The sequence below is a fragment of the Sminthopsis crassicaudata genome, chromosome 4 (assembly GCF_048593235.1).
Source record: "Sminthopsis crassicaudata isolate SCR6 chromosome 4, ASM4859323v1, whole genome shotgun sequence".
NCBI lineage: Eukaryota > Metazoa > Chordata > Mammalia > Dasyuromorphia > Dasyuridae > Sminthopsis > Sminthopsis crassicaudata.
The window spans coordinates 370420415-370444508 of NC_133620.1; the positions used below are offsets into that span (position 1 = coordinate 370420415).

Below are 24094 nucleotides of genomic sequence, written 5' to 3' on the forward strand. Positions count from 1 at the left end.
GAACTGACATTCACATTTTAAATAAGTTGTTCAAAATGTAGAGGACCATGCCTATAACTTAGATTGAGAGAGTTGTACTATTTCCTCCTCTACTAGGATGCACGGTCACCAAAAACTTCCCAGTCTCAGGAGAAGCAATGAATAGAGTGGGACCCAATAAAAAGGAAAGGGGAGCCCAGGGAATGATGAGAAAAGACTATCACCCTAAAGGTAAGAGGTCAAGTACAGAATCCCTTCGTTTTTATTCCTTGCATGCTATGCCATGCATTTGAAAAACAGATCCTCTAGGGAAGGGACCACATGTAATGTGTGTGAAATGTCTTATTAACCAAATTCTCACCCCGTGAAAAATACTCAAGAGGAATACGTTAGGCACTATGGGAAGCTGCATTAACTCTTGGAGGCAACTAGGGTGATATTTAGTGCAGTGAAGCAGGAATTTACACAAAAATACCCATGTGACCTATAGAGTTCATGCAATTTTCCAGAATATCTAAATTAGTCCTATAGATTAGCATACACAAGAGAAGACTCTGGCTAATAACAGCAAAAGATACCATTCCAAATGAGAAAACCGATACAAATTTTCCAAAAGAAGAAGCAATAGAAAAGAAGAGATTCTTCTTTTTTCTACATATCACTAGTCTGGTAGTATAAACTCAAAAAAAGAAAAAGAAAAAAAAAAAAAAGGTACTATATTCAAAACAGATTTCCCTAGTGAACAGCAGATTGATAAATCAAAGATAGATAAAAATCAAAGTTTTTTAGCAAACCAAAGATAGATAAAAATCAAAGTTTTTTAGCAAACTAAACAGGTTTGTCTATGAGAAGTGTTCCCGTATGCTCTTGGGACCAAGAAGCCTGAGTATGTATTACCTTACCTCTCATGCTTGATGGTGCTGACAGAAATAAGTAGGGTAGAGGTACCTTTGATGGGTCCATGATGACTGTGGGCACAAAGTTGAGGAAGATATGGTTGCAATCAGTTCGGACATTGGTATTGTTAAAAGCAACCTCCAACTCATCCATAGCTTCCAGGAGCAGACGCTCCCCCTCATTCTGCAGATACTCAAAAGAGGCTTCCTATGTAGGGAAGACAACACTATCAATTTATTTAAGAAACTTGTTTATAGAATAGAGAAGGCAATAATAAAATGTTCTTAAGTGATCAATACCCACTGTCCAACAATAGATAAATAATCAAAGTATATAAAGAAATAGCTCTTTAAAAAAATTTAAACTCTTCATAACCAAATTAAATGATCCAAATCACTAATACAAAGAGAACATCAAAAGATACCTAAGGCTTCACTTAACGCAAGAAAACTGGCAAACATGACAAAATATTAATTCAGCTTGGGGAAAGAGGCAATGTCATTGAAGTTTTGAATCAGTCCAACTACATTGGAAAGCATTTAGGAAAGAAAGTGAATAAAAAGTACCATTTCCTCTGATACAGATATTTCCTCTCAGCATATACCTTAAGAATGATTGGCAAAAAATAAAGGTCCCATAGAGACTAAAATATTTATAACAGAATTCTTTCATAGTAACAAAGAAGTAGAAATAAGGCACATGCTCATCAACTGAGTAACTGCAATATGTATTGTGGCATATGAATACAATAAAAGATCAAATATCAATAAGGAAAAATATGTATGACAAATATAGAGAAACCTTGGGAAGACATATATGAAGTGATAGAAAATAAAGAAGGTAGAACCAGGAAAACAATAAACATATGAGCTACAAACATCTAAATAGAAAGAACAGCAAAACTCAAAAAACAATACGTTATCAAGTTGTTTTAACCAAACATAGTCCAAAATTAGCGATACTAGAAGTTCCCTTGCCTCCTTTTTTACAAAGGTGAGAAGTGATAGCTATGGAGCTCTGAATTTAATGTGAAACATTTTCAATGTTTGGATTGCTTTTACTAAACTACCCCCCCCCCCGGCCTTTTTAATCTTTTTTTTTTTTTTTAAATAGGGAATAACTCCCATAGAAGTGATGAAGTAGGAAAAATGAAGGGCTAATTAGAAAATAAAGGCATAAGATAGAAAAACAAAAGATATCAATAAAAATACAAATATTTCCAAAGAAAATGGTCTTGAAAACTAGCATTGTAAAAAACACAGAGGTCTTGATAACTCCTCCATAGTAGGCCTTTTAAAGGATCTAAGTAAACCTTTTGCTTTACTCATGGCATATTTTCATAATCCATGCAAAAACACATGGCTTCTTCTAGTCACTTCTATTCCTTGACATTCTAGGCATCAAAGACTATGCTGAGAATGAGATGTCTAATTCCAAACTCCTATATCAGGATTGTTTTTCTTTACCCCAACCATCTTCTGCCCAGCCACCAATCATACAAAACTATTAACCCATTCCATCTCTTGCTGTGGAAATGTAATTATATGAACCCTATCATAGTTTGGAAAAGGATTTATTCATTGATTGTAGGATTATTTTATTCATAATTCCTATGAATTCCCAGACCACATTTGTTTATCCAGGATTCCTTGGAATTACCTGCCACCAAAGCACAACACTCACCTTGGTGACCAAATCTGAATGCCTGATGATTGCTCTTACAAAAAATCTGTAGTCTGTCACTTCAGTACCCACTTCCACTTTGGCTGCCCCAAGATACAAATGCATCTTATGGTTGGCACATGGAATAGCAGTGAGGTCAAAATTCCTCATTCGGTTCAGCTCCAGTTGGAAAGCCAGGGCAGGCTCCAAGTGACGATAGATACGATCTTCCTCAAACTGAACTCACAAATGAAAAGAAAAGGTCACATACAAAGAAATCCAAGCAAAAACCTACTAGAGAACTAGTGATTATGATGGGACAAGGAGCAGAGGTTATTGAAGAAGATAAATTTATATCAGAAAACAGGAATAATAAACATATTGTTCTGCAGATAATATTTACCAACAACATTAAAGATATAAAGCTATTAATGAGTTTAAATAGGGACAGATAAATCAGAGTATCTCATCACCATTTAACAGATAGACTTTCATTAGTATCCAAGAAAAATACTTTGTGTTGAGACACCACCAATTTTCAAAAGAGAAAGACTCCCTGAACTACTACTACATTTGATAACTCATTGACAATCACGCCAGCTCTGTCATTCAATACTTACTTTTTATCTGTATGTTCCTGATTCCCGTAACTATAAGTGACCTCTTCTTCCTCAAAGTTCTTATGGCATTCAGCATGTACTTCTATTGGCAATTATTAAAGTCTAATTTGCATTATGGCCATTATGTACATGTCTTATCTCTCCTATCAGTTTTATAAGCAGGTACATCTGATTTCATCTTCATATTCTCATCACCTAGTACAATATCTTATATATGAGTCAACATTTAATATATGGTGAACTGTAAATGAAAGCACTTTGGGGGAGAAGATTGTCTTATAATTCTTTTGAATCTTTTCATGCTTAAAAGTGTTGAGTATATAGTACATACACAATAATACATTAACTACCTATATTAACAGAAGTCCAGTGGTACCAAAAAATCCAAAAGGTGAGGAGATATAGCTCAATTGCTGGGTGGAAGAAGCAAGCACAGGATTAAGAATTCTGCCTCAAAATGGAATTTTTTAAAAAATTAATTGTGTGTGCACATGCACACACAAATAATGGGGAGCTGACCATATGTAGGTTTTTTTCCAGATAAAAGGAGCAATTCCTTTAAGTGTAAATAAAAGGAGCAATTTCTTTTAAGTATAAGGACCATCTAATTTCTTATCATGATAACCACTTCAAAAAAAATAGATCATCTTGGCATTGACTTTCCTTTTATGATAGTGCAAGGCTTTCTTCTAGTTTCTGAAATCAAATATTCTCTTAAAGAAGGGACCTGTTGCAGGTCCACTGACCATATCAAACACAGGGAAACACAAAATCAATAATAAGAAGAAAGGAAGCATTCTCTCCACTTCCCCCCATATATAGCAGAACATGATAAGTTCTCCCTTGGTTAAAGGAAAAGAGGACAAGAGTAAAATAAACAGTCTGGAAAAAGCTGTGGTTCTTACCTTATCCCTTGCTCGGAATGTGAAAAATTTAGGAAACTCTCTCTGTATTTAAAGAGAAAAAAAAAATTTTCAGTCTTTCACAAATGTACTTTCAGTGGGCCAGATAAACAGTAACAATAAAGGTACACAGTGACTTTCAAATACCTGCAAGTCACAGAGTTTCCAACTGCTGGAAACAATTTGGTAACCTTGGACCTAACAGCAATCCAACTCTTCATCATTGTGGCCCAGAAGGCTATCTTTAAACACTCTAACAAAACTTTGAATTCACAATGTCATAGAAGAATGCTGTGATTTTTCTACTCTTCTACCACAAAAGCTCCCTAGGGGTTGCCCTCAGCACACCTGGGCAAATGGCACCAGTATGTATGTACCTGGGCTGTAGCTACTGCAGCAGTAGCTACTCAACTAATTTCCTAAGTTTCTCCTTAAAACAGCTCTTAAAACAGAAACCAACTACCCAGCCAGCATAGTATATCAAAACCCTGGCACTTTCTACACTCATTATCAAGTCTATAATTTGAAGAGCCAATGTCATAAAATGTCAATGCAAAAGGAAACTGCAAGGCAGCTACTTCAGGAACTTCCACTAACTTTATTGGAAAGGCCAGGATAAGACCAATGAACTTGTTATCATGAGGTCTTACAACTCTCTGACAGGACATTACACAAAAAGGCAACCCAATTTACTAGAACCTTATTAATTAACAAAGATGAATTCAATTAGTGGAGTTCATTAGTTTCTGAAATTTAACTTATTAACACGAAATACCCGTTTCTCTGATGGGGAACTCTACTGGCAGTGCAGGAATCAGGTTCATTATTATTTTCCTCTATAGGAGGTTCCATTAGACTTCTTCATTATGAGCTAAAAATAATCAACTAATTGTCAGTACAAAGCAAAATGACTAAGAAAAGTCACATGAATATTTCTCAGTAAGATCTGGAAACTAAAAATAGAGGGAAAATCTATCTGTTTCCTGGAACTCAAAAGACTCCCTTTCCGATGAGACAGAATCAACATTTTTAGGGAGGAAGAAAGGAGGAGGTTGGAGGGAAGAGAGAGAGGAAGAAAGGGATAAAGGAACATAAAAAAAAATTCTGAGTTTTAAATTTTCATAATCATAACCATTTTAAACATGTGAATGAAGTCCCTAAACAAGAGATACCAGCAGACTTTTCTAAGAATAAGAGGACTTTTCCATTTGGGATCCTATAGAAAAAATGATTGCCTATTACTTAAAGGACCACAGATACACAGACCACATAGAGAATAAGTACAAATAACTCAGCAATCCTATTGTCTTTCTTGATTCTTCTTGGTTACCCCCTCTTTATGCCGCTGATTCTCCCTAACTATCCATGTTCATTCCATCACTACTTTAAGTGTTTCTACTAGAATGATGGGCAAATATCATAATTGAATATGCAAAAAGAAGAGAACACTAAGTGTTCTGGTACCAAAAATCTAAAAGAAAACAGCATTTCCTAGGAAGAGGAATTATACCCCTGCTGTGTGTTCTAATCAGCCAACCATCATCAAGACAATCAAAATAATTTGCCTAAATTAGCCAATCAAGACACCCTGCAAATCAGAGAATGTGAAAACCTACAACAGAAATCATCATAGCTGATTATGATACTAATAATCGTGTTAAAAACCTAATGAGATGAAGAAATTGGAAGCTTGCTGGTGCAACTCTCTTTTACCTCAACATGCTGGGAACTAATTATATAGGCTGTAATTAAAACAAAAACTAACCCAAACCAAATCCGTTATAAGCTAACAGTGGTTTGGTAACAAAATTAATTGCCTCCCAAGATTTTTATTTTCAATTAACCACTAACATTGACCAGCACAGATAGTATACCATACTGTACCTCCAAAATCAAAATATATCTATCAGACTATAAAAGTGGGAATTGCTTAGTAAATGAACTTAGCTTGTATGCAGTTATAAAAAGCTCATGAAACTTTATATGCAGGGCTAGAGATAAGAAATGCCAAACTAGAATTTAACCAGTGTTAGATCTAATGGATTTTGTAGGGTAAAATAGGGGGGGAAAAAATATTTAATGTCACTAACAAAAATAAAAAAGGCATGGATGTTTCATTAGGAGATCAGCCTCTACTTCCCAATCTAACAACTACATGTGCCAATAGTATGAGGAAGTCACATGGACTTAGAACCTCCTGTGTGGTACTCCAGGCCTGAATCCATTTTTATGAGAAGGAAGAATCAATAATGTATTTCCCTTTATACTCCTAACTATCAGAGCTCAGTATTTGGTATATATCAGAACCCAAGTTTTTTTTTTGTTTGTTTTTTGTTTTTTTTTAAGCAATGCTTGATTTAACTGGGTGTTTATGCAAACAGAGAGACAAAATACTAAGTCTCCTTGATTGCTGGTTAACATTCCTCCTGGCGTTAGTACACCACGACACTAAGGGAAACTCAGACCCTCATTTTAAACAGCTCCCCGGGGGCTGCAGTGCATGAACAACAAAGTCTAAAAATATTGACAGATTTGCTGCCTGAAGAATGGAATAGCTAACAAAACAAATGCTCCATGTAGAGCCTTTTCTCCTCTTCTCTTATCCTGCAATGTGGCATGGAGAGGGGATGAATGAAAACGAAACATGTCTGCACTCCGCACTTGCCAGGAGAGAAGGTAGCCTTTCTTCCCTCTCTTTGCCTATCTGGTGTTCTCTTCCTATTCAATAAGGTGAGGATTTCATACTGTAGAACAGAAGAAGCTGAATACATCACAGTGGATTACTAGGAAGCTGAGGAGATCAAAGGATTCATCTCTAACACGCCCAGAAAGCTCCCTCTTTTTTACAATACACTAACTACGAGGTAAGCACACATCAAATGACAAGACACAGACCAAGTATCCTTTAGTGAATAGCGAGCCACCACCAGTAGAGGCACTCAGAACAACACTGCAACAGTAAACCAGGATTTGTCTATATGTTCCAAGGCCTCCAGATTATCACATATTCTGCCCAGAGACCAGAAAAGAGTGCCCTTTCACCACTGCACATCCACCACTAATCATTTCTGAGATGCCCCCAAATATAAACATGCGGGGCTTTTGTAATTCAACCTGCAAGAAATAATCCAATCCACATCACTCCACTAACTTCTGCTCCTTCAAGCAAGAAAGTACATACAGGCACTTTACACTTTAAAATTTCACTAATATGCTAAGTAATATCCATGTGGATCAGATCTGGGAAATGATCTTAAACCAAAGTTCCCTATGGAGCTACCATTCTAGACCATAGATTCTACCAATCTCATACTCAATCAAAATATATAAAAATATTAAAAGGGACTTTTAAAAGCCTGCTCACACTCCAGAAAGATTAGAAGGTTTGTTTGGTTGTTTGTGGAAGGAGGTATGCATTTTAAAGCTAAAAAAAAAAATGTCAATTTTCTCATTAACTCTCATTATCTTTAAACTTTTATATGTGGTTTTAATAGTAATGATGAAATCATTAAATTATGTATACTACAGAGACCAGAGACAAGCCTAAACTACTGGAATAAAAACAGGAAAACTTTTTAGTTTCTTAAAAAGATCACAACTCAAAAATTGTCTTTAAAACATGAATTCATTACAAACATATCTGTGATAGATCTCAATCTGCCATGAGCCCTGCAAGCACAAGTCTGTTACCCTTTATATGAAGCCAGTCCAATGCTCTTTCTTAACAAATAAAGGGCCTTGCTTTTGTATGCCTCTCATATTCAGGATTCTCTCCTAGCTTCCTGATCAGCATCTCCAACCACAATATTTATTCATAGACTCTGATATTCCATCCCCAAGTATCAATTTTATTCTCTAAGCTTCTGATTTTTCTTCCTAAAGCCCCAGGGTTCTCTCTTAAGCCCCTCATACTTCTCCACTGACTCTCGTTTCCTATCTAAAGTTATTGATTGATACATATCTGAACTCTGCTTGGTTTCTTGGCCATCAATAACAGAGGGGAGTTGTACAGTCCACAACACTTCCTAAAGCATTTCAAAAAAACTGTAGCCTCTTTAGCTTTCAAGATAGATTATCTTGTTACTGTTTAGAGCAAAGCTAACAAGGTTGACTGCGAAAAGAAAAACACACCAAGCACTAGAGTTCCCATAAGCTAAAGGGCTATAAAGGCAACAGTACACAGGTACTTAAGTTAAAGCAATGCTTTCCTCACTCTAGCCCAAATGTTCACATAATTATAAGAAATTATATTGGAAAAAAGTTGATCCAAACAACTATGAATTCTAGCTGGGCATATTAAGATCTCCTGACAGCACAAGTATTTTAGTCACATTATTAATTATTTTAAAAAAAAAAATTTAATGCAATTTTCAACACAATGACAAATTATCCAGCATTAAATCAAGCCTGGAAATTCTGCGACCAGCTAGGTTTTTTCCTTATCACACAAGGTCTCTATATAGCACTGTCTCAAATGTCATCATGTCTGCCCCAATCATTCTTTTGTCATGATGAATGCAGAAGTCTCATAAAAATTTTTAAAACCTTTTTTTTTTTTGTTGTTGTTGTTGCTGCTACTGCTGTTATCCTTAATAAGATAAGGGGAAAAAAAATTGGGGCTCCCTTTTTAGGCTTCTAATAACTCAAAACTTCAGTACAAAAGTTACATGTTCATCTTCGGAATGTTATGTTCCTTTCAGAAATAGACCACATCATTAATAAACTAGCAAAAGAGATTGAAAAGCAACAGGCTAGAAAGCATGATCTCAAAGTTCAAACTATAGATTCTTAAGCACTAACTCACTGTATAAATATGGGACAACTTACTCAAATGGATTTGTTTATTCTTTATTGCATCTAAATGACATACTGAATATGAAATGCCTTTAAAAAATGATTTTGATGAAACCTACAGAAAAGTTTAAAATGTATCATAATTGGGGCAGCTAGGTGGCGCAGTAGATGGAGCACCAGCCTTGAATTCAGGAGGACCCGAGTTCAAATGTGGTCTCAGACTCTTAACACTTCCTAGCTGTGTGACCCTGGGCAAGTCACTTAACCCCAGCCTCAAAAAAAAAAAAAAAAAAAAAAAAAAAAGATCATAATTATTTTTACATAGAGAAGAATAAGTTCACTTTAGCTCCTCTGAGCATATTTAGAAATGAAATAATCTGTCAAGAGCTATTACTTACTACTTTTGTTTAAAAAAAAAAAAATCAGTGGTACATGGAACAAAATATGGAAGTTATTTGTTATTATGCCTTTTACTTACGTGAAATCGTTGATCGACCTCATAGTTGACCTGTTTTCTGAAATCCTTACAAATGAAACAAAGAAAGGAAGGGAGAAAAAGCAAAAGCTAGCAATTAATAACAAAATTTTAGCCAAATTAAGAATAAGAAATAAATTAAGCTACCAATTTTCCCTTAAATTTACTGGAAAACAAGAGTAACCCCAATAACATCTAGAATTAAATTTTTATACCCCACTATTAAAAGACTGATTTTTAAATTAAAAAAAAAAAAAAAAAAAAAAAAAAAAGGTAGCAGATTCATCAGCAGCTGCATGAAAGGCTTAAGAAAGGTACAAGATACACATCAATACCTTTTGTGCGACCAGGAATGTAAGCCGCCGGATCCCATGTTCAACAAGAGCAGCTTTCTGTGAAAGAACAACATAAAAGAGAAGATGAAACTTCTTCTGATTTCTGCAATTTGTCCATTCTTCCCACCTCTAATTTCACATAGGTTAGGTAACCTTTGTGAGAACTAAAAACATTAGACATCATCCCAACTCACTACCTTGAAATCTATAAACAAGAAATCTATCTCAACCTTCCCCTCAGCACTATTAAAGGAACTGACTTTGCTGTCCAGAGAAACTACATGATTTGCTCAGGATAACAGCCAGCTTGTTAACAGCAGATAGGAATTGGACCCCGATTTTTCAGGATGATAACGAAAGCAAATCTAATAGAGATGGCAAGGGTAGTATGAGGCCAAGGAGTTCTTTCAAGATTGATACACATCAAAGACAGACCTTAATATGACTTCTGCCCACAAAGGTCACACTGGTGGGAGTTTATTAAACACATGGAGATTGCATGAACCCAGTAGAAAAGGACATGTAAAGAAAACTAAAAGCACAGCCATTGGAATGCATTGGGTACTTTAGAGTCCAGGTGGCCCATGCCATCAGATTGCTTAAATAGTGGCAAATGAAAGTGAACATGTAATAAGTATTTGGTCAACTACTTTCTACAATATTTTTCCTATTTATAGTTAGAACAAAAGACAAAATAATCATAAAATTTGGAGCTAGAAGGGACCTTAGAGAACATCTATTTTAAACACCTCAAATACAGACAAGGAAACTGATGCCCAGAGAGGCCTAATGATTCACTCAAGATTGTACAGGTAGTTAGCAACTGATAAAGATAGTGCCCTTTTCAATATTCTAAAAATAACAAATCGTGGTTTGTAACTACAGGCATACCTTATATAATACCAATTACTGACTAAATGAAACAATGGAATAGAGATAGCTAGGTTACTAAAACATGGATTGAGATTTGGAAGTGATTTCAGTGACAATCTAATCCAACCCCTTCATTTTATACATGAGGAAACTGAGGCTTAGAAAGACAAACCACACGAACATGAGGTGGGGAGAAAAATAAACATTGACATAGTAGCTATTGTGTGCTAAATGCTTTACATTATCTCATTTGATGCTCACAACTTATCTGCAAGACAGGTGCCAATATCATCCACATTTTACAGTTGTAGAAATAAAGGCAAACAGAGGAGAAATGATTTTCTCAGAGTTACTCCCTTAATAAGTAAACAACAGATTTGGCCTTACTCCAAGTCTAGGACCATATTCCATGTTATTTCCTCATGGCATCAAGTTGGAGTCTGTTACTTTACAGTTTCATTATATGGCAAAAAACAAAACAAAACAAAAACAAACAAACAAAAACCACTATAGTCCAACCCAACATTACCTTGAGTATGTATGTACCAGCTCCTTTTCATCACCATAAAATCTTAAAGAGTTATGAGACAGATGAAATGTCATCTTGGCCAATACCCTCTCTGATATACATAGATCTCACTATTACTTGAGTCAGCAGAAATTAGTCTTTTTCACACTGGCCTTTGATATAATTCTTTCCTCCTAAACCTTACTCTCCCCTTTTGTGAAATAAGGATATTATCCTGCTCACTGATTTCAAAAGATATAGGGACTAATAATGAGATAATTTAATGAAGACCTTTTTAGAATTCATGTGGTATAAGGAATAAGATGATGCTATCAATTAAATAGCTTAAGAAAATTAATCAAACAATAAGAATAGTAAAAAGTAAAAAAAAAAATAATGGAATTTCATCACAGAAATATTTTCCTTGGATAAAATACCTTCAAGTATTTTTAAACTCTTAAAAAAAAAAAAAAAATGAAGGTTTTTCTATCACCTTCATTTTTAAATATCCTTTCGTCCTCTCCACCCAGAAAGCCATCTCTTGTATTTATTATAGTTCTAACAAACAGAAATATGTCCATATAGCTAATTTCTAACAGCCTACATGTGAATGAAACACTATAATTTTTTAAAAAAATAAATCTAAACTAGCTTTTCTCCTACAAAATGATATGTTTCTGGGTCATCTCTCATTGTGTCAGCTGATGTATGCTCAGAAACAAATAATTTTAATGGTTTTTAAAAAGGAGAGAATTAGAAACAGAATAATGTCTTCCCAAAACAGATGAGTGATGGTGTATTTTTCTGGATTATTTGCAACATTCCTGCACTATTAGTGTGGATAATTGAGAATTGCTGATAAGAAGAAAAATAAGGAAAGAGAAAGGATCTCTTGGCTTCTTAGTATATACAGAAACAGAACCATTCCTTCCAGCACCAATAAAACACTCAGCTAAGCCTAAACCCTTCAAATATAGGCATCAGCAGCTATGTTCATAGCAAGCAAAGAAAATAACTTTAATAACACCGTGATTTAAAATCAAAATTGTTATTGCTTTTAAAATTCCACAAGTGGCTGACAATAACAGCAGAGCAACAGGACTCTGATTACATTGTAATAATGCGGGTCTCACAGCAAGTCCACAGCTATTACCCAGCGATTAGGCATCAGCACCTGGAGAAACTCCATTTACACTGACTGCTTCAATCTCCTCCACAAGTCATTTACAAATATATGATCCTAATTTCTATGAGAGAAAAAAAAAGAAAAAGACATGCTGGGACTAGAAGATTATTTGGACAATTTGGATCAACCTATTTGATAGTTTAATATGTGTGCATTTAAAAAAAAAACTTTTTCCCCTAAAATGCCTAGAGCATGATCACACAAATGAAAAACAAAACTAGTTTTCATTCCAGCTTTTTTATGGTTTTTTTTTTTTTTTTTTTTTTTTTTAAAGAGAGAGCAAGGGAGGAAGCATCAAATAAGCCTAGACAAGCACAACTTTAGAAGCAACCACTCCTCTTCAAATTGTTTCTATTGTTTCCAAGGCAGAATTCTTTAGAAATCAAGCCTGGATGCTCTGCTACTAGCTTCTGAGAGGAACTTGGGTTGTCCACGTCCGGGGTTTATTGTTCGGTTAAAGTGGGGGAATAATTCTTGCACTTTCTCAATGCTATAAATTTGTGATAAGAATTTTTTAAAGGATACTACCTATGAAAATGATTAGCAGGAAGGTGAAATACGACTCAAACTACCTCTCCACTGTACCTCAGTTACAAAGAAAAAAATTATATCCTTGACTTTGACCTCATTCATTGTTTCAACTTTTAAACACATGAACTACAAAATTCCTTTATCTAATTGTACTCATTGATTATTATTCCACCTTTATTTATTCCTTATAAGCTCCAGCCTTATTCTTTGTCCTCACCATGATCTTCAGTTCTTGTTCAGGCCATCAGTACAGAAAGGGTTACATTGTCCTTGCTCCACTAGCCTGACCCTTAAGTGAATCAGTTCAACAAGTTAAAATCTCTGATCTTTCACAAATCACACCCTGCCAAAAATTTAGGTCTAATTGTTTTATTACCCCTTTTTCACAGTGGTTATTCCAAAATTTCTCAACTGTCCTCAAGATTTGAACCACACCTTTTCCACTTATCCTTTGGGATGATGGTCTTGCCTCATATTTTACCAAAATGATTGTGTCTAAAAAGCTCCCTCTTTTTCCCTTCCCCTACTTTGCCCTATCTCCTCTACCTCATATCTCAAAAGAAAAAAGTTGCTCATTTTCCTGCTAAAGGATCAAGAATGGTTTCTTATAAAGAAATATGATGCTAGGATCTCTGGATCAAAGAATATGGACATTTTAAGTCATTTTTTTTTTTTTGCATAATTCCAAACTGCTTTGCAACATCTTGTGTTAATTCACAGCTTGCCCAACACTGTATTAGGAATAAGCATATATTCCACATGCCTGATTCCTATCTTTTGTCATCTTTGAGTTTGCAAGGAGTCCCTTATTCATTTTTGCATTCTAGCTTTTCATATCATCATCAACTGAAATTGGTCTCTCCAAAGGCACAAATGACTTAATTGTTTTTTCTTCCTTTCTGACTTACTAGCCTTTAATATTTTTAACTACCGTCTCAGATTTCTTATGACTACTCTCTTCTGGTTTTACTATTTTGCCTTGCCTTTCTTTGTTTCCTCAGCTCCTAACATTGAGCTTGGGGAATACTAAGGGCTTAATAAGTGCTTGCTGACTGGAGAAAAAAAAGTCCCTTTCAGAATGACTCAAGTTCAAATCTCATAACTTCTCAATGTCCCAAGCGAGGCTCAAGAACTAAGTTAAGAAAAGATGTTGCTCTGTTTTACTGGAAGGACTTTCTCATGGGAAGTTTCTTAAAATGAATAAATCACAAGCCACAAAATCTATACAAGGATTTCCAATCTTTTATTTGAACAGATCTAGGTATATTATATTAGTTATATTAAAAGATCAGACCCGGCATCTGTGTTTTTTCTATGCTTGTACAATGCCTACTAATACAAGGAATATGGAGGTACTTAAAATATTAATTCTAATCCTTTGTTTCTTCATCCATAAATGGGAAAGTCATATCTGCCCAACCCATCTCATGAAGTTATTGTAAGGATCAAATTTATAAAAAAACTTGAAGTTGCTTGCCAAATAGGAGGTGATGGCAATTTCTTAATGAGAGCAGGATTGTGAAGTACTGCTATGCCCACATAGCTCAATGTTTTGGTGTCACAATGTGTACCCAAAGTGTCAAAAATTAGTGATACCAATTATCTGAGTTGGAGTTTAATAAAAGATGTAGCTTTGGGGTGTAATAATGAAACCAAGCAGATGTAATGATTATCTCAAATTCCAAGATGAGACTTTCTTAACATCTGAGATAATAAAAGCCCAGGTCTCAGAGAAATGATCCTTTTGCCTGCCACCTCTCTAAAGTGAATTTTCCATTGCTGCCACTTTAGAAACAAGTAAGATTCTGTGGGGTTTGTTTTCTTTTGTGTGAGGGAATGAAGAGGGGAGAACCTCCTCTAAAGAATTATATTCCAGAATTCAAAGGCTTTTCTTTATTTTTCTTCTTATCTGGTGGTCCCTATTCCCTCTGATCTTCATGCTTTAATTGTGAATATGCCATCAGCTCAAACATAAATCTTTACCAATAATAAATAAAATCTTTACTAAAATATGAAAGATTTGTGAGGTATGAAATATGAACAGCTAAGGTACTTTATACACTTCATTTAAATATTTGACTCAGTCACCATTTTTCCCTCAAACAATCAGGAAGTAAATCTTTATTAAGCATTAAAAGTATAACACATGGTACTGGCCTCTGCTGAATGGCAGAGTACTTGCTCAATGATAACTCATTTAGCAATTACTTCATACACTTAACACTTCCTTGAAGACAGATACTATGTTGTATGTATTCTAAAATTTGTTTTATTTTTAATTTTTAAATAGATTAAGCAATGCATTAAAGCCCAGTATTTTCTTCCTAGTATGCTACAAACAGTGGGTTCACCACACTAGCTACTATAAGATCCAAGATATAAGTGCTTCTCCAGCTATATCTGAACGTATTGAGCTTTAATTATCTTCATGTGTAAAATGAAATTGATAAATTACTCTACATAAAAGTGGGGTCATCAGATCATAGATTTAGACCTGTAAAGATCTTTAAATGTTATCTAATCCAACCCTCCCTTCTCAAGCCTCCAATGTTATAAGTGAAAAACATAAACCCAGAATGGCTAACTGGTTTATCCAAGATCAGTGACCAAAAGAAGTAGAATTTGAACCAAAGCCCTCTGACCTCTGTATCATCACTCCATCTTCCATATCATGGTTACTCAATACAACGAAATAATTCATTTAATTGTGTTCCATATATAAATAATAACTGTTTGCATAGAGAAGTAATAGGATACAGAAACCAAAGAGCTCACCTTGAAATCAAGGAGGCAAGGGTTCATAAGTAATCTTGGATACATACTGGCGGGAAGAGATACCCTATGATTCTTCATATTCTGTCAAAGGAGGGGGCTGATTTAGCCTACTGCTAAATCAAAAGTTCTGATCTGCTGAGCCTCAGGCCATGACCCTGGCTACACTAACAGGATCACTAATCCCCAATGTTGGAAAGATTTTACTCACCAGGACATTGTTTTGACCAATGAAGTCATTTAGTATCAATTGAATATTTGTGAACTAACCAATGCTAGGAAAAAAAAGTATAATCAAAAAGGAAGAAAAACAGAGCCTGAACCAGGGGATCATTATATGAATGATCAAATAATTGATCAACTGCATGAAACTACAGGCAAGTCATTTAACTTTGTGTATAAAATCTGTAATATCTAAAAGATGAAGAAGGGAATTAGTGTGGTCTTCAAAGATCCTTCCAGCTGGAAAATTCTAGAGTCTGATGGGGATTCAGAGTTAGACAAGAATTTCCAGACAGGAAAGTATTCACTGATGAAAAGTGTAAGCTGAAACTTTAAAAAAATGTAGGATTTGGGTTGAAAAAGAAAACAGGATAAAGTATTTCAGCTACAGGGATCAGTATGAACAAAAGTAAAAAGGCAAGAAATCCTAGTATTATGTTTACAGCAAAGTTTAATTTGGTTGGAATCACAATTTTGCATAAGATTATATATTAATAGACTCTGTCATAGTAAGATATACTTTAGATGTCAAATTAATGTTTTTAGACTTTTATCCTTTATGGATTTGGATTCCTTTGGAAATCGGAATATAGAAATGTTATTTTATAAGATTACTCTTGTGATATTGTATAATAGAGGGAGATAGATTAATTACAGGAAGATACAGCTATTGTGTAGGTATATATATGGTCCAACCTAAGGTTGTGGCAAAGGAAGAAAAATATGAATATGAAAGACACTAGTGAAAATGCTTTGGAAGTTGGGAGGATGACTAAAGTTTAAGGTTGAGTTCATGGTATTAGATTCAAATGGAAATGCACTTATCAAGAAACACTATGAAACAAAATCTGGATAACAATCAATAGGCTAAAACAAGAGATAATACCAAGTTCTTATTCCTAAAAAAAAAAATTTTCCCTCTCTCTACAGAGTGAATCCATTATTCAAAGAGGTGAATTTATTAGTTCTCCTGGCACCAAGGGAAAACATTTTCTCTGAGAACTTAGATACAACCTATCATATTTCTGCTACTCTCATTCTGAACTGAATAGGACTTAGTATTTCAATATATGAATACTTCAACTTCCACTAGTTTCCTTCTCCAAACACTGATCATGGTAGGAAAAGAACCAATTGGTTCTCAAAGGCTGTGTCATCCCAGCACAAATTCTGGCCAGAAGATCACAGGTCAGAACCTTCAAGTCCAAAGACTACATGATTACTACCCAAGGATCAGCTTAATTAGGTTTAAAAAGATTTTTCACCAAGCTGGCCTACAACTCGTGAAGATAATCCATTAAAGTAAAGAAGAGCTGTTATGTACACTAGTGGAGGAATTGGCTATAACAACAAAATCACCACCTTGTAATAAGGCTGCTATTGGGAAAAAGGTTAGATGTGTCCTGTTTGGCTCAGAGAATAGAACTAAAACTTTTGGGTAAAAGCAGATTTACATTGTTGTCTCTGGTATCATAGGATCTGAGCTCAGATCTTGACTGATTATCACTTTGGTTAGATCCCTTAAGTCCCTACTTTTCCGTTTCCTCATCTGTAAATATAAATAACAAGCCACTGAGGGCCTTTCAAATTATAGAGCTATAATTTTCAGTTTCTGGGAAGTGAAATTTGACTCATTATAAAAAAGAATCTTTTAGCAAACAGCACTCTCCTAAATAAGCCTAAATTGTTCATAAGATAGAGATCCTCCCTCTAGAGGATTTTAAATAGGGGCTAGATAATCACATTTTGAGAATTTTGGAAAAGGAAATGATGCTTCTTCTAACACTAAAGTCCCTTTGAACCTTAACTTTGCATGAGTCCAACATTGTTCCTCTTATTAGGAGAATGCCAATAAGGGGTCTAAGTGCTATAGGGCTATTTGTTTGTGCTACTGGAGGAAAGCCCAGAAGAGGTCACTCTTAGAAACAGCAAGATCCAAAAAGTACAGTCATAAACAGCAGCATGACTCATAGGAAGGCAACAGGGAAAGGACCATCAGATACCTTCCAACCAAGGACTTACATTTTGCTGAGTGAAATCTCTAAACATGGCTGCTAGTCTGTCATCCTCAATGTCACAGTCAGTCTTGATGGCCACGTTCAGGATGTGAATTGGTTCATCCCTGACTGCCTGTAATCCAAGCACATACATCCACAAAAAGTTATAAAACGACAAAATAAACATCAGGAAGAAATGAATGGACAAAGCAGATAGGTACAGAGGCAAGCATACTTTTGCCTTGCAAACTACTCTGCAAAGCAGATGTAAATGTTTGTTCATCTGAAAGTATACAGATATAAGCATAAAAACTTCTTGATACAATAAAGGCACTAGACAAAAGAAGTTAAAAATCCTGATTTTATAGGATGTCCTGCTCTTTGCTCAAGAGCACCAAGAACTTCAGAATGAGTTATTTTATAATCTATGGAATACTGGGAATTTTTAGTCATGGAAAGAACTAATAAAAAAAAATTAGCTGAAGCAATTACTCTACTGAAATAGAGAAAAAGAAGGAACAGAGGAGAAAAAATTAGAAACTAAAAGTCCATCTTTTCTCTAATCCAAAATTTGGCATTCTATTACTTGATAACAACAGAAAGAACCCAAACCCAGGGTTTTCAGACCGAATTCAAACATGCACAGAAACAGTGAGGACAAATTTGTGTCACTTCTGCTGTCCCTATTTCAAGTTTAAAAAAAAAAAAATCTTCATGCTTCCAAAAAATAAAAAGACAATCAAAGAGGTATTTTATATATATATAAAATCAACCCTGCATAAAGAGCAAGAAACCTGCTTTCCTAAGGGAAGCCTCCATACCTTGTCTTCATCATACAGCGAAGTGTGGCCTGCCTCAGGGAATGTAGGGCTTTGTGGTGGGGAGTCACAGAAGCAGCCCATTACTTCATCAAAAATTCTGAAATGTGCCAAAGAAACAACCAACATAAAAACTCAATCTCAGGCCACCTAGTGGGGCAGCAAACTAGCCCTACCAATCCCAGCTTTGCCAAAAAAGAATGCTCTTTTAACCCTTGGTTCAAAAGCAAAGAGACACCAATCAGTGAATAAAGGTGATATGCAAAATATCATCAATTGGCAGAAATTAGGAGAGTGGATTACGTAAACTTTAATAAAGCATAGGTATTTTTTTCCGCTTAAAAATATGATCTTTTCATATATAAGATACAAGCATCGCTGTCATCATAAGTCTTGAGGTAACAGAACAGCCTGGAACTGAGGCAGTGACAGACCAATGTAATTGCCCCTCCCCCAAGGGTGATGCATCAGTATACAGCAAGAGATAGATGCTGAATGCATGTATCATCTCTGGTGGGGTTGACTCTCATGTTGTTTAATTTCTCCTGACATTTCACTCATCACTATCCACGGAGTGGATAGCTCCTTCTGCTCCTGGCTCATGAGGAAAAGATGATTTTTTTGGTTTGTTTCTTTTCCTCTAACCAGTCACATGATGTACAAATAGAACCTAGCTTAGCATTGCCAGAGTGAAAATAAAACTAAGTTTAAAGGTAGAGAGGTCATATTCCTTTCTGAGGGAACATTGTGCAGAAGTCTCTAGCTTCAGGGAATCTATGTTCATTTTTTAATTTCCACTCATAAATTTCAATAATATAGACAAAACAAAAAACCTTTACATCCCAGGCCTGTCACTTCCAAGACGTGTGGCCTTAGCCAAGTTACTTTAACCCCTCGAGTTCAATTTTCCCATCTACAAAATGAAGATGCTGAACCACAGAGGTCATGACCAGCTCTAAACCTAGGGTTTTATTATCTTTCTCTGAAGCTTACGATGAGTTCTACTAGCAACAGACTTGTGAAAACAGCATATGCCCTTTGCCTAATTTTGCATTACTTCATTTAATGTGCATATATGCATTGATGTCAGTCTGTAATATTCCCCTATATTAACCTACCACTAAATCTAGGGGATTTTTTTGGAGGGGAAAGAGGGAAGAGCATGCTATGATTTATAATGCAACTGTGAATATCTTTTCAAAGAGATCAGTTTTTATTTCTTTATACATTACTTCTTGAGATGTACTTCAATCAGTACAATAAAGGCATACTTTTTCTCCCACAGCTTCAACTGGCATTAGGTTTTGTTATCATTAGTGATAGCACAGATGTGAATTGGTACACTTTTAGTTTACAACTCAATTTTTCCCTACACTTTCATTATTTCTTTATACTTATTACACTGTCTAAAATTCATCCTTTGAGGATTCTGAGATATGGTGATCCTTTGAATGAAACTAAAATGTATAACAATGGGAACCCACTTCTAGAGAGCCAACAATCTCCAGTCTCTTACCTGACAAAGTCTTCAAAGGTCCGGAAAGAAACCATCCCGCCCATCCTTTGGCACGGTGGAGTGAATGAGTTGTCTAGTAGCACATCACTGACACTGGCTACGTGAGCCATGCCATAGTGGTTGAGGTTGGAGGAGAAGGACATTCTAAATGGCGATTTAAGCAAGTCCATTAGACGAGGAGGGGAAGGGAGGGTGGTTCTGGGAGAGGGAGAGCAACAACAGAAAGGAGGGGGATGGGAGAGGACTCTTAAGTAATGTCAGGTGGCAGGGCAGATCTGGTTTTTTTACCCATTACAGACACTAATGTCTTAATTATATGTGTATTAACCCTTTTATTCAAGCTACTCCCAAAGACAAATCTATGTTTTCTCATCCCAGAAAATATCAAATGAAATCTTTCCTATCACCTCTAAGCACTATAGAGGATTCATACTACTAATAAATTTAGTCGCATACATGGGGTTAAAAAAACCATCCTGCACCTCCCCTCCCCCCCAAAAAAGCATTCTCTCCTTTAAGAAGGAGAAGTCAGCAAGTGAATGGTTACTATGAAATGTCTAAAACATTTTTCTCTTGAACTGTAACAGGTGTAAGTGTTCACAGATACACACAAGTACAACTTTGGTTTAAGGCATTAGTAAATCATTATAAACAACATTATTTACAAAATTAGTTACTGTTTAAAAAAGGAAAAGAAAGAAAGGTGTTTTACTCCTTTTCTATAGTTTGATAGCTAGTCATTATTCTCCCATTATTTTTTTTTAAGGTAAAAAGATTTTATTTTAAAACTGTCAGCGTTAAATTGTAACTGCCCCTTTTCTTCATTTTAAACAACCTCACCACTGCACCAACAGCCATCAAGAATCTGCTCTGTAATTCACTGTAACTTAGAAAATTACAGAACATGGGGTCTCAAAATGTACAAGCAAGCATGTAAAGCAACTGAACAGAGGAGCTTGAAGGAAACTGAGCCAATGTGTACATTTTAAAAGACTATTGTACACACACATATTCCATGATATCCCTTTTTGCAGCTGATATACTAACAATATAAAGTTCTTCCAAACACAGAGATGTTCTGGGAAAGAACTCAATCTCTGGGATGCCACCAGAACTATGTTTAATATACGCTCCAAGCAAAACTCCTGAAACAGAGCTAAGTGGCTAAAGGGCAGTGCAATGAGACTGTAATTTTGGGGTGCAATTGGAAAGTTCTCCTTGAAGTGTATCACCTGCAGTGCGGCAAGGCTCAGCAAAGGAGACAGACTGTGATGTGCACACTGTTGCAAATCATCCTCATAAAAGCTAATGGGATTCTTTATAGGAAAAGAGTGCTGTCCACATAGACTGTACAGAATGACACTCCAGGTTGTTATTCCTTTGGCAAATGAGGACTATGAAAAAAGTATCAGGGAGTAAAAAAGCTGGGGGAATACTGATACTATGAAACTTATAAATGCAACTCATATCAAGCCCTAAAAACTACTACTCAATAAATGCAGAAAAAATATTGACTTCTGAGTGTTAGTCTCCTATTCTCCAGCATCAATTGGTGTATCCAATAAAGGACCAAGTTCATGAAACGATAAGAATCTCTTTTCTACCAACACGTCATAACCAACCATCAAAGGAATAAAAGTTAAAGATGGGATTTAGAAGAATTACCCTGTGGAGAGGCTAAGCATACAGCAAACAAAGGGTTAAAGATTGCTTCAAAACTTAAAGAACACCAGGAAAGATAAACTTCTGAGGTACCTCTACCACCACAGAAGCCACAGTGGTAAAATGCAGGTAATAGGGATTCATCCAAGTCCCCAGCAAAACAGAAAAGGAAAACCAACAAATGGTTTTCTGGATTCTCCAAAAATTAATTATAAAAGTCATTTTGATGACTTATATTTGAATACCAATATGACGGTACACAGAAAGCTGGTGACTTGTCATTGTGTAGATTGGATTCCAGTAGGAATTAATAACCTCTCCACCTTATATCATGGATCCACATTTATTTTAGGAGGAGAAAGAAGGAGACAAATAAGTATTTTATTTGAATTATTTTAGCTCATAAGCTTAAGAGATTTAACTATCTTAAATAGCTTTCTCCAATTCTAATCAAATTACAAAACAATAAGCCTCAATAGCAAAATTATTAAAACTATAATATTTTTATTTTAATTTTGGGGAAATCTGATGAAGCTTGAGATCAGCTACTTCAGGATTTGCATTCATCCAACAGGAGGAACATTAAGGAAGCAAAAAAATTAACAAGTCCTTTACAAAACAAGAATAGCTTTATAGAAACTCCTCCCTAAACCCTTAAATCAGAGGGCTAAGCCAAGTTTCCAGCAAAACTATATATCAAGATACTATCTATCTGTACACTCCCTGTCAAATGCCATTGTGGAGTTTTTCCAGACAGGCTGTTTATTAAGTACTTTCAAGCAGCTGCAAGAAAAGCTGAACACATGTTTTCCAAACAGGGAGAATTATAATTTAGTGTGTCCAAAGGGGAGATCAGGAATTCCTGGGGAAGGCAACCATATTAGCATGTCAAGTTATTGCTTCCTTATTTCACTAATTCTAAGTTATAAAAAGCATTTTTAATTTATAAAGAAACTAAACATACGGTACCTGTTTAGCGTGGGGATGTTCCCTCTGTAATTAAACAACCACAGTTAGTTACTGATAGGTTAGTGAAAGCCATAATAAAAGAACTGTCAGAGCAGACATAGACCAGTAGCAAAGAGCTCCTCTTTGGCAGCTCTGGTATTCTTCAGTCTTAATTAAGCTATCATTACCTCTCAACCTCCTGAATACCTCCAAAGAGGCATGCCTCCTGACCTAGCTTACCATAGTAGCTGCTGATATAAAGGGTCACACAGAATGTATTTTCTTCTTAAGTTTTATTACAAAGAACTTAATAGTAAAGCATAAACTTTTGTAAACTCATTTAAACTTTATGGTAAGTGTACACACTAAAAGCTCTTAGTATGAGGATTAGTGCTTGAAAAAATAGATGGGCAATGGCTCTAAATTTTGCAGAACAATGAGAGAGTAGCGGGAAAGCCCGGGCAACACTCTCTCTTTCTGCTCTACCAGGCACAAGTAACAGGCAGACAGGTTAGTCTCCAAGAAATTCAGAAGTTCAGGTTCCCAGTTACCCCTTCTGGACTCTTAATTAAAACTCTTCTTCTCAAAATGATAAAGAAAAACATTAGCAATACAGGGCCTTAAAAGAACCCAACACTGACTATAAATGGCTATTCAGCATTATAGAAGTAAGGAATAATCAATAAAGGAAGACAGGGTAATAAATGCATCTTAACTATGTAAGAGGTAAACACCTAGTCATATTAAGAACAAAAATGGCATAGAAGACAAATCTGGTAAATACTATAATGTTCTCATAAACAATGTGCCAAAAGCAAAGTTGAGATTACAACATCGAATGGAGATAGAAAAGCAAGGATACTAGAAATATACTAAAATACAAAATACTCATGCTGGTTATCTTCTCAAATGGATAGTCAGTCAGCTTCTCTTGTGTTAAAAAGGAAAATTGATACTTACCACCCAACTGTGGGGTCTGGCAAGGGTCAGTCCATAGACACACCTCACCCATCTAACTTGTCCCATGAGATGGCAAAGGATTCTATTAGCCCTTAATTCATCATTACAGTTTTCTGGCACACAAAGGACTTAATGGGCAAAAAGTACATAGTGCGTTGTGCTCATGATATGTGAGGAAGGCAATAGAGGGAAGGAAATTATGAGCTTTCTTTGGCAATGAAAGAAACAGCATAGCTTGAGCTGGACACACAAACAAAAACCTGCAACCTATCACAGCACACAGAAGGACAATTGCATGTGATTTGTGGCCATCAATGCTCTTTGCATCAAACATATAAATGAGGCAAAGTGAATTCCTAAAGCAGCAGGAATAACATTTCTTAGAACAAATATCTGAAGCAACCATACTATTTTTTGATTTGCCAAAACTCCTGGAG

At 35.5% G+C, this 24094-nt stretch overlaps 1 protein-coding gene across 4 annotated transcripts in view; it reads right to left on the minus strand.

Moving 5' to 3' along the window:
• The window catches only part of ACACA (acetyl-CoA carboxylase alpha), a 221727-nt gene that overhangs the window by 102466 nt on the left and 95167 nt on the right, over positions 1 to 24094 (minus strand). Inside the window, exons 30-38 of one of the 4 annotated variants that reach the window (XM_074262046.1) lie at positions 22719 to 22742; positions 20088 to 20231; positions 18575 to 18671; positions 17779 to 17886; positions 9665 to 9721; positions 9333 to 9377; positions 4064 to 4105; positions 2560 to 2775; positions 928 to 1083 (exon numbers count right to left, since the gene is read on the minus strand). In XM_074262046.1, the coding sequence (XP_074118147.1) occupies positions 928 to 1083; positions 2560 to 2775; positions 4064 to 4105; positions 9333 to 9377; positions 9665 to 9721; positions 17779 to 17886; positions 18575 to 18671; positions 20088 to 20231; positions 22719 to 22742 (889 nt within the window). Of the gene's footprint in view, positions 1 to 927; positions 1084 to 2559; positions 2776 to 4063; positions 4106 to 9332; positions 9378 to 9664; positions 9722 to 17778; positions 17887 to 18574; positions 18672 to 20087; positions 20286 to 22718; positions 22743 to 24094 lie in introns of all 4 variants that reach the window. The other 3 variants (XM_074262044.1, XM_074262047.1, XM_074262045.1) reach the window with 3 other exon arrangements.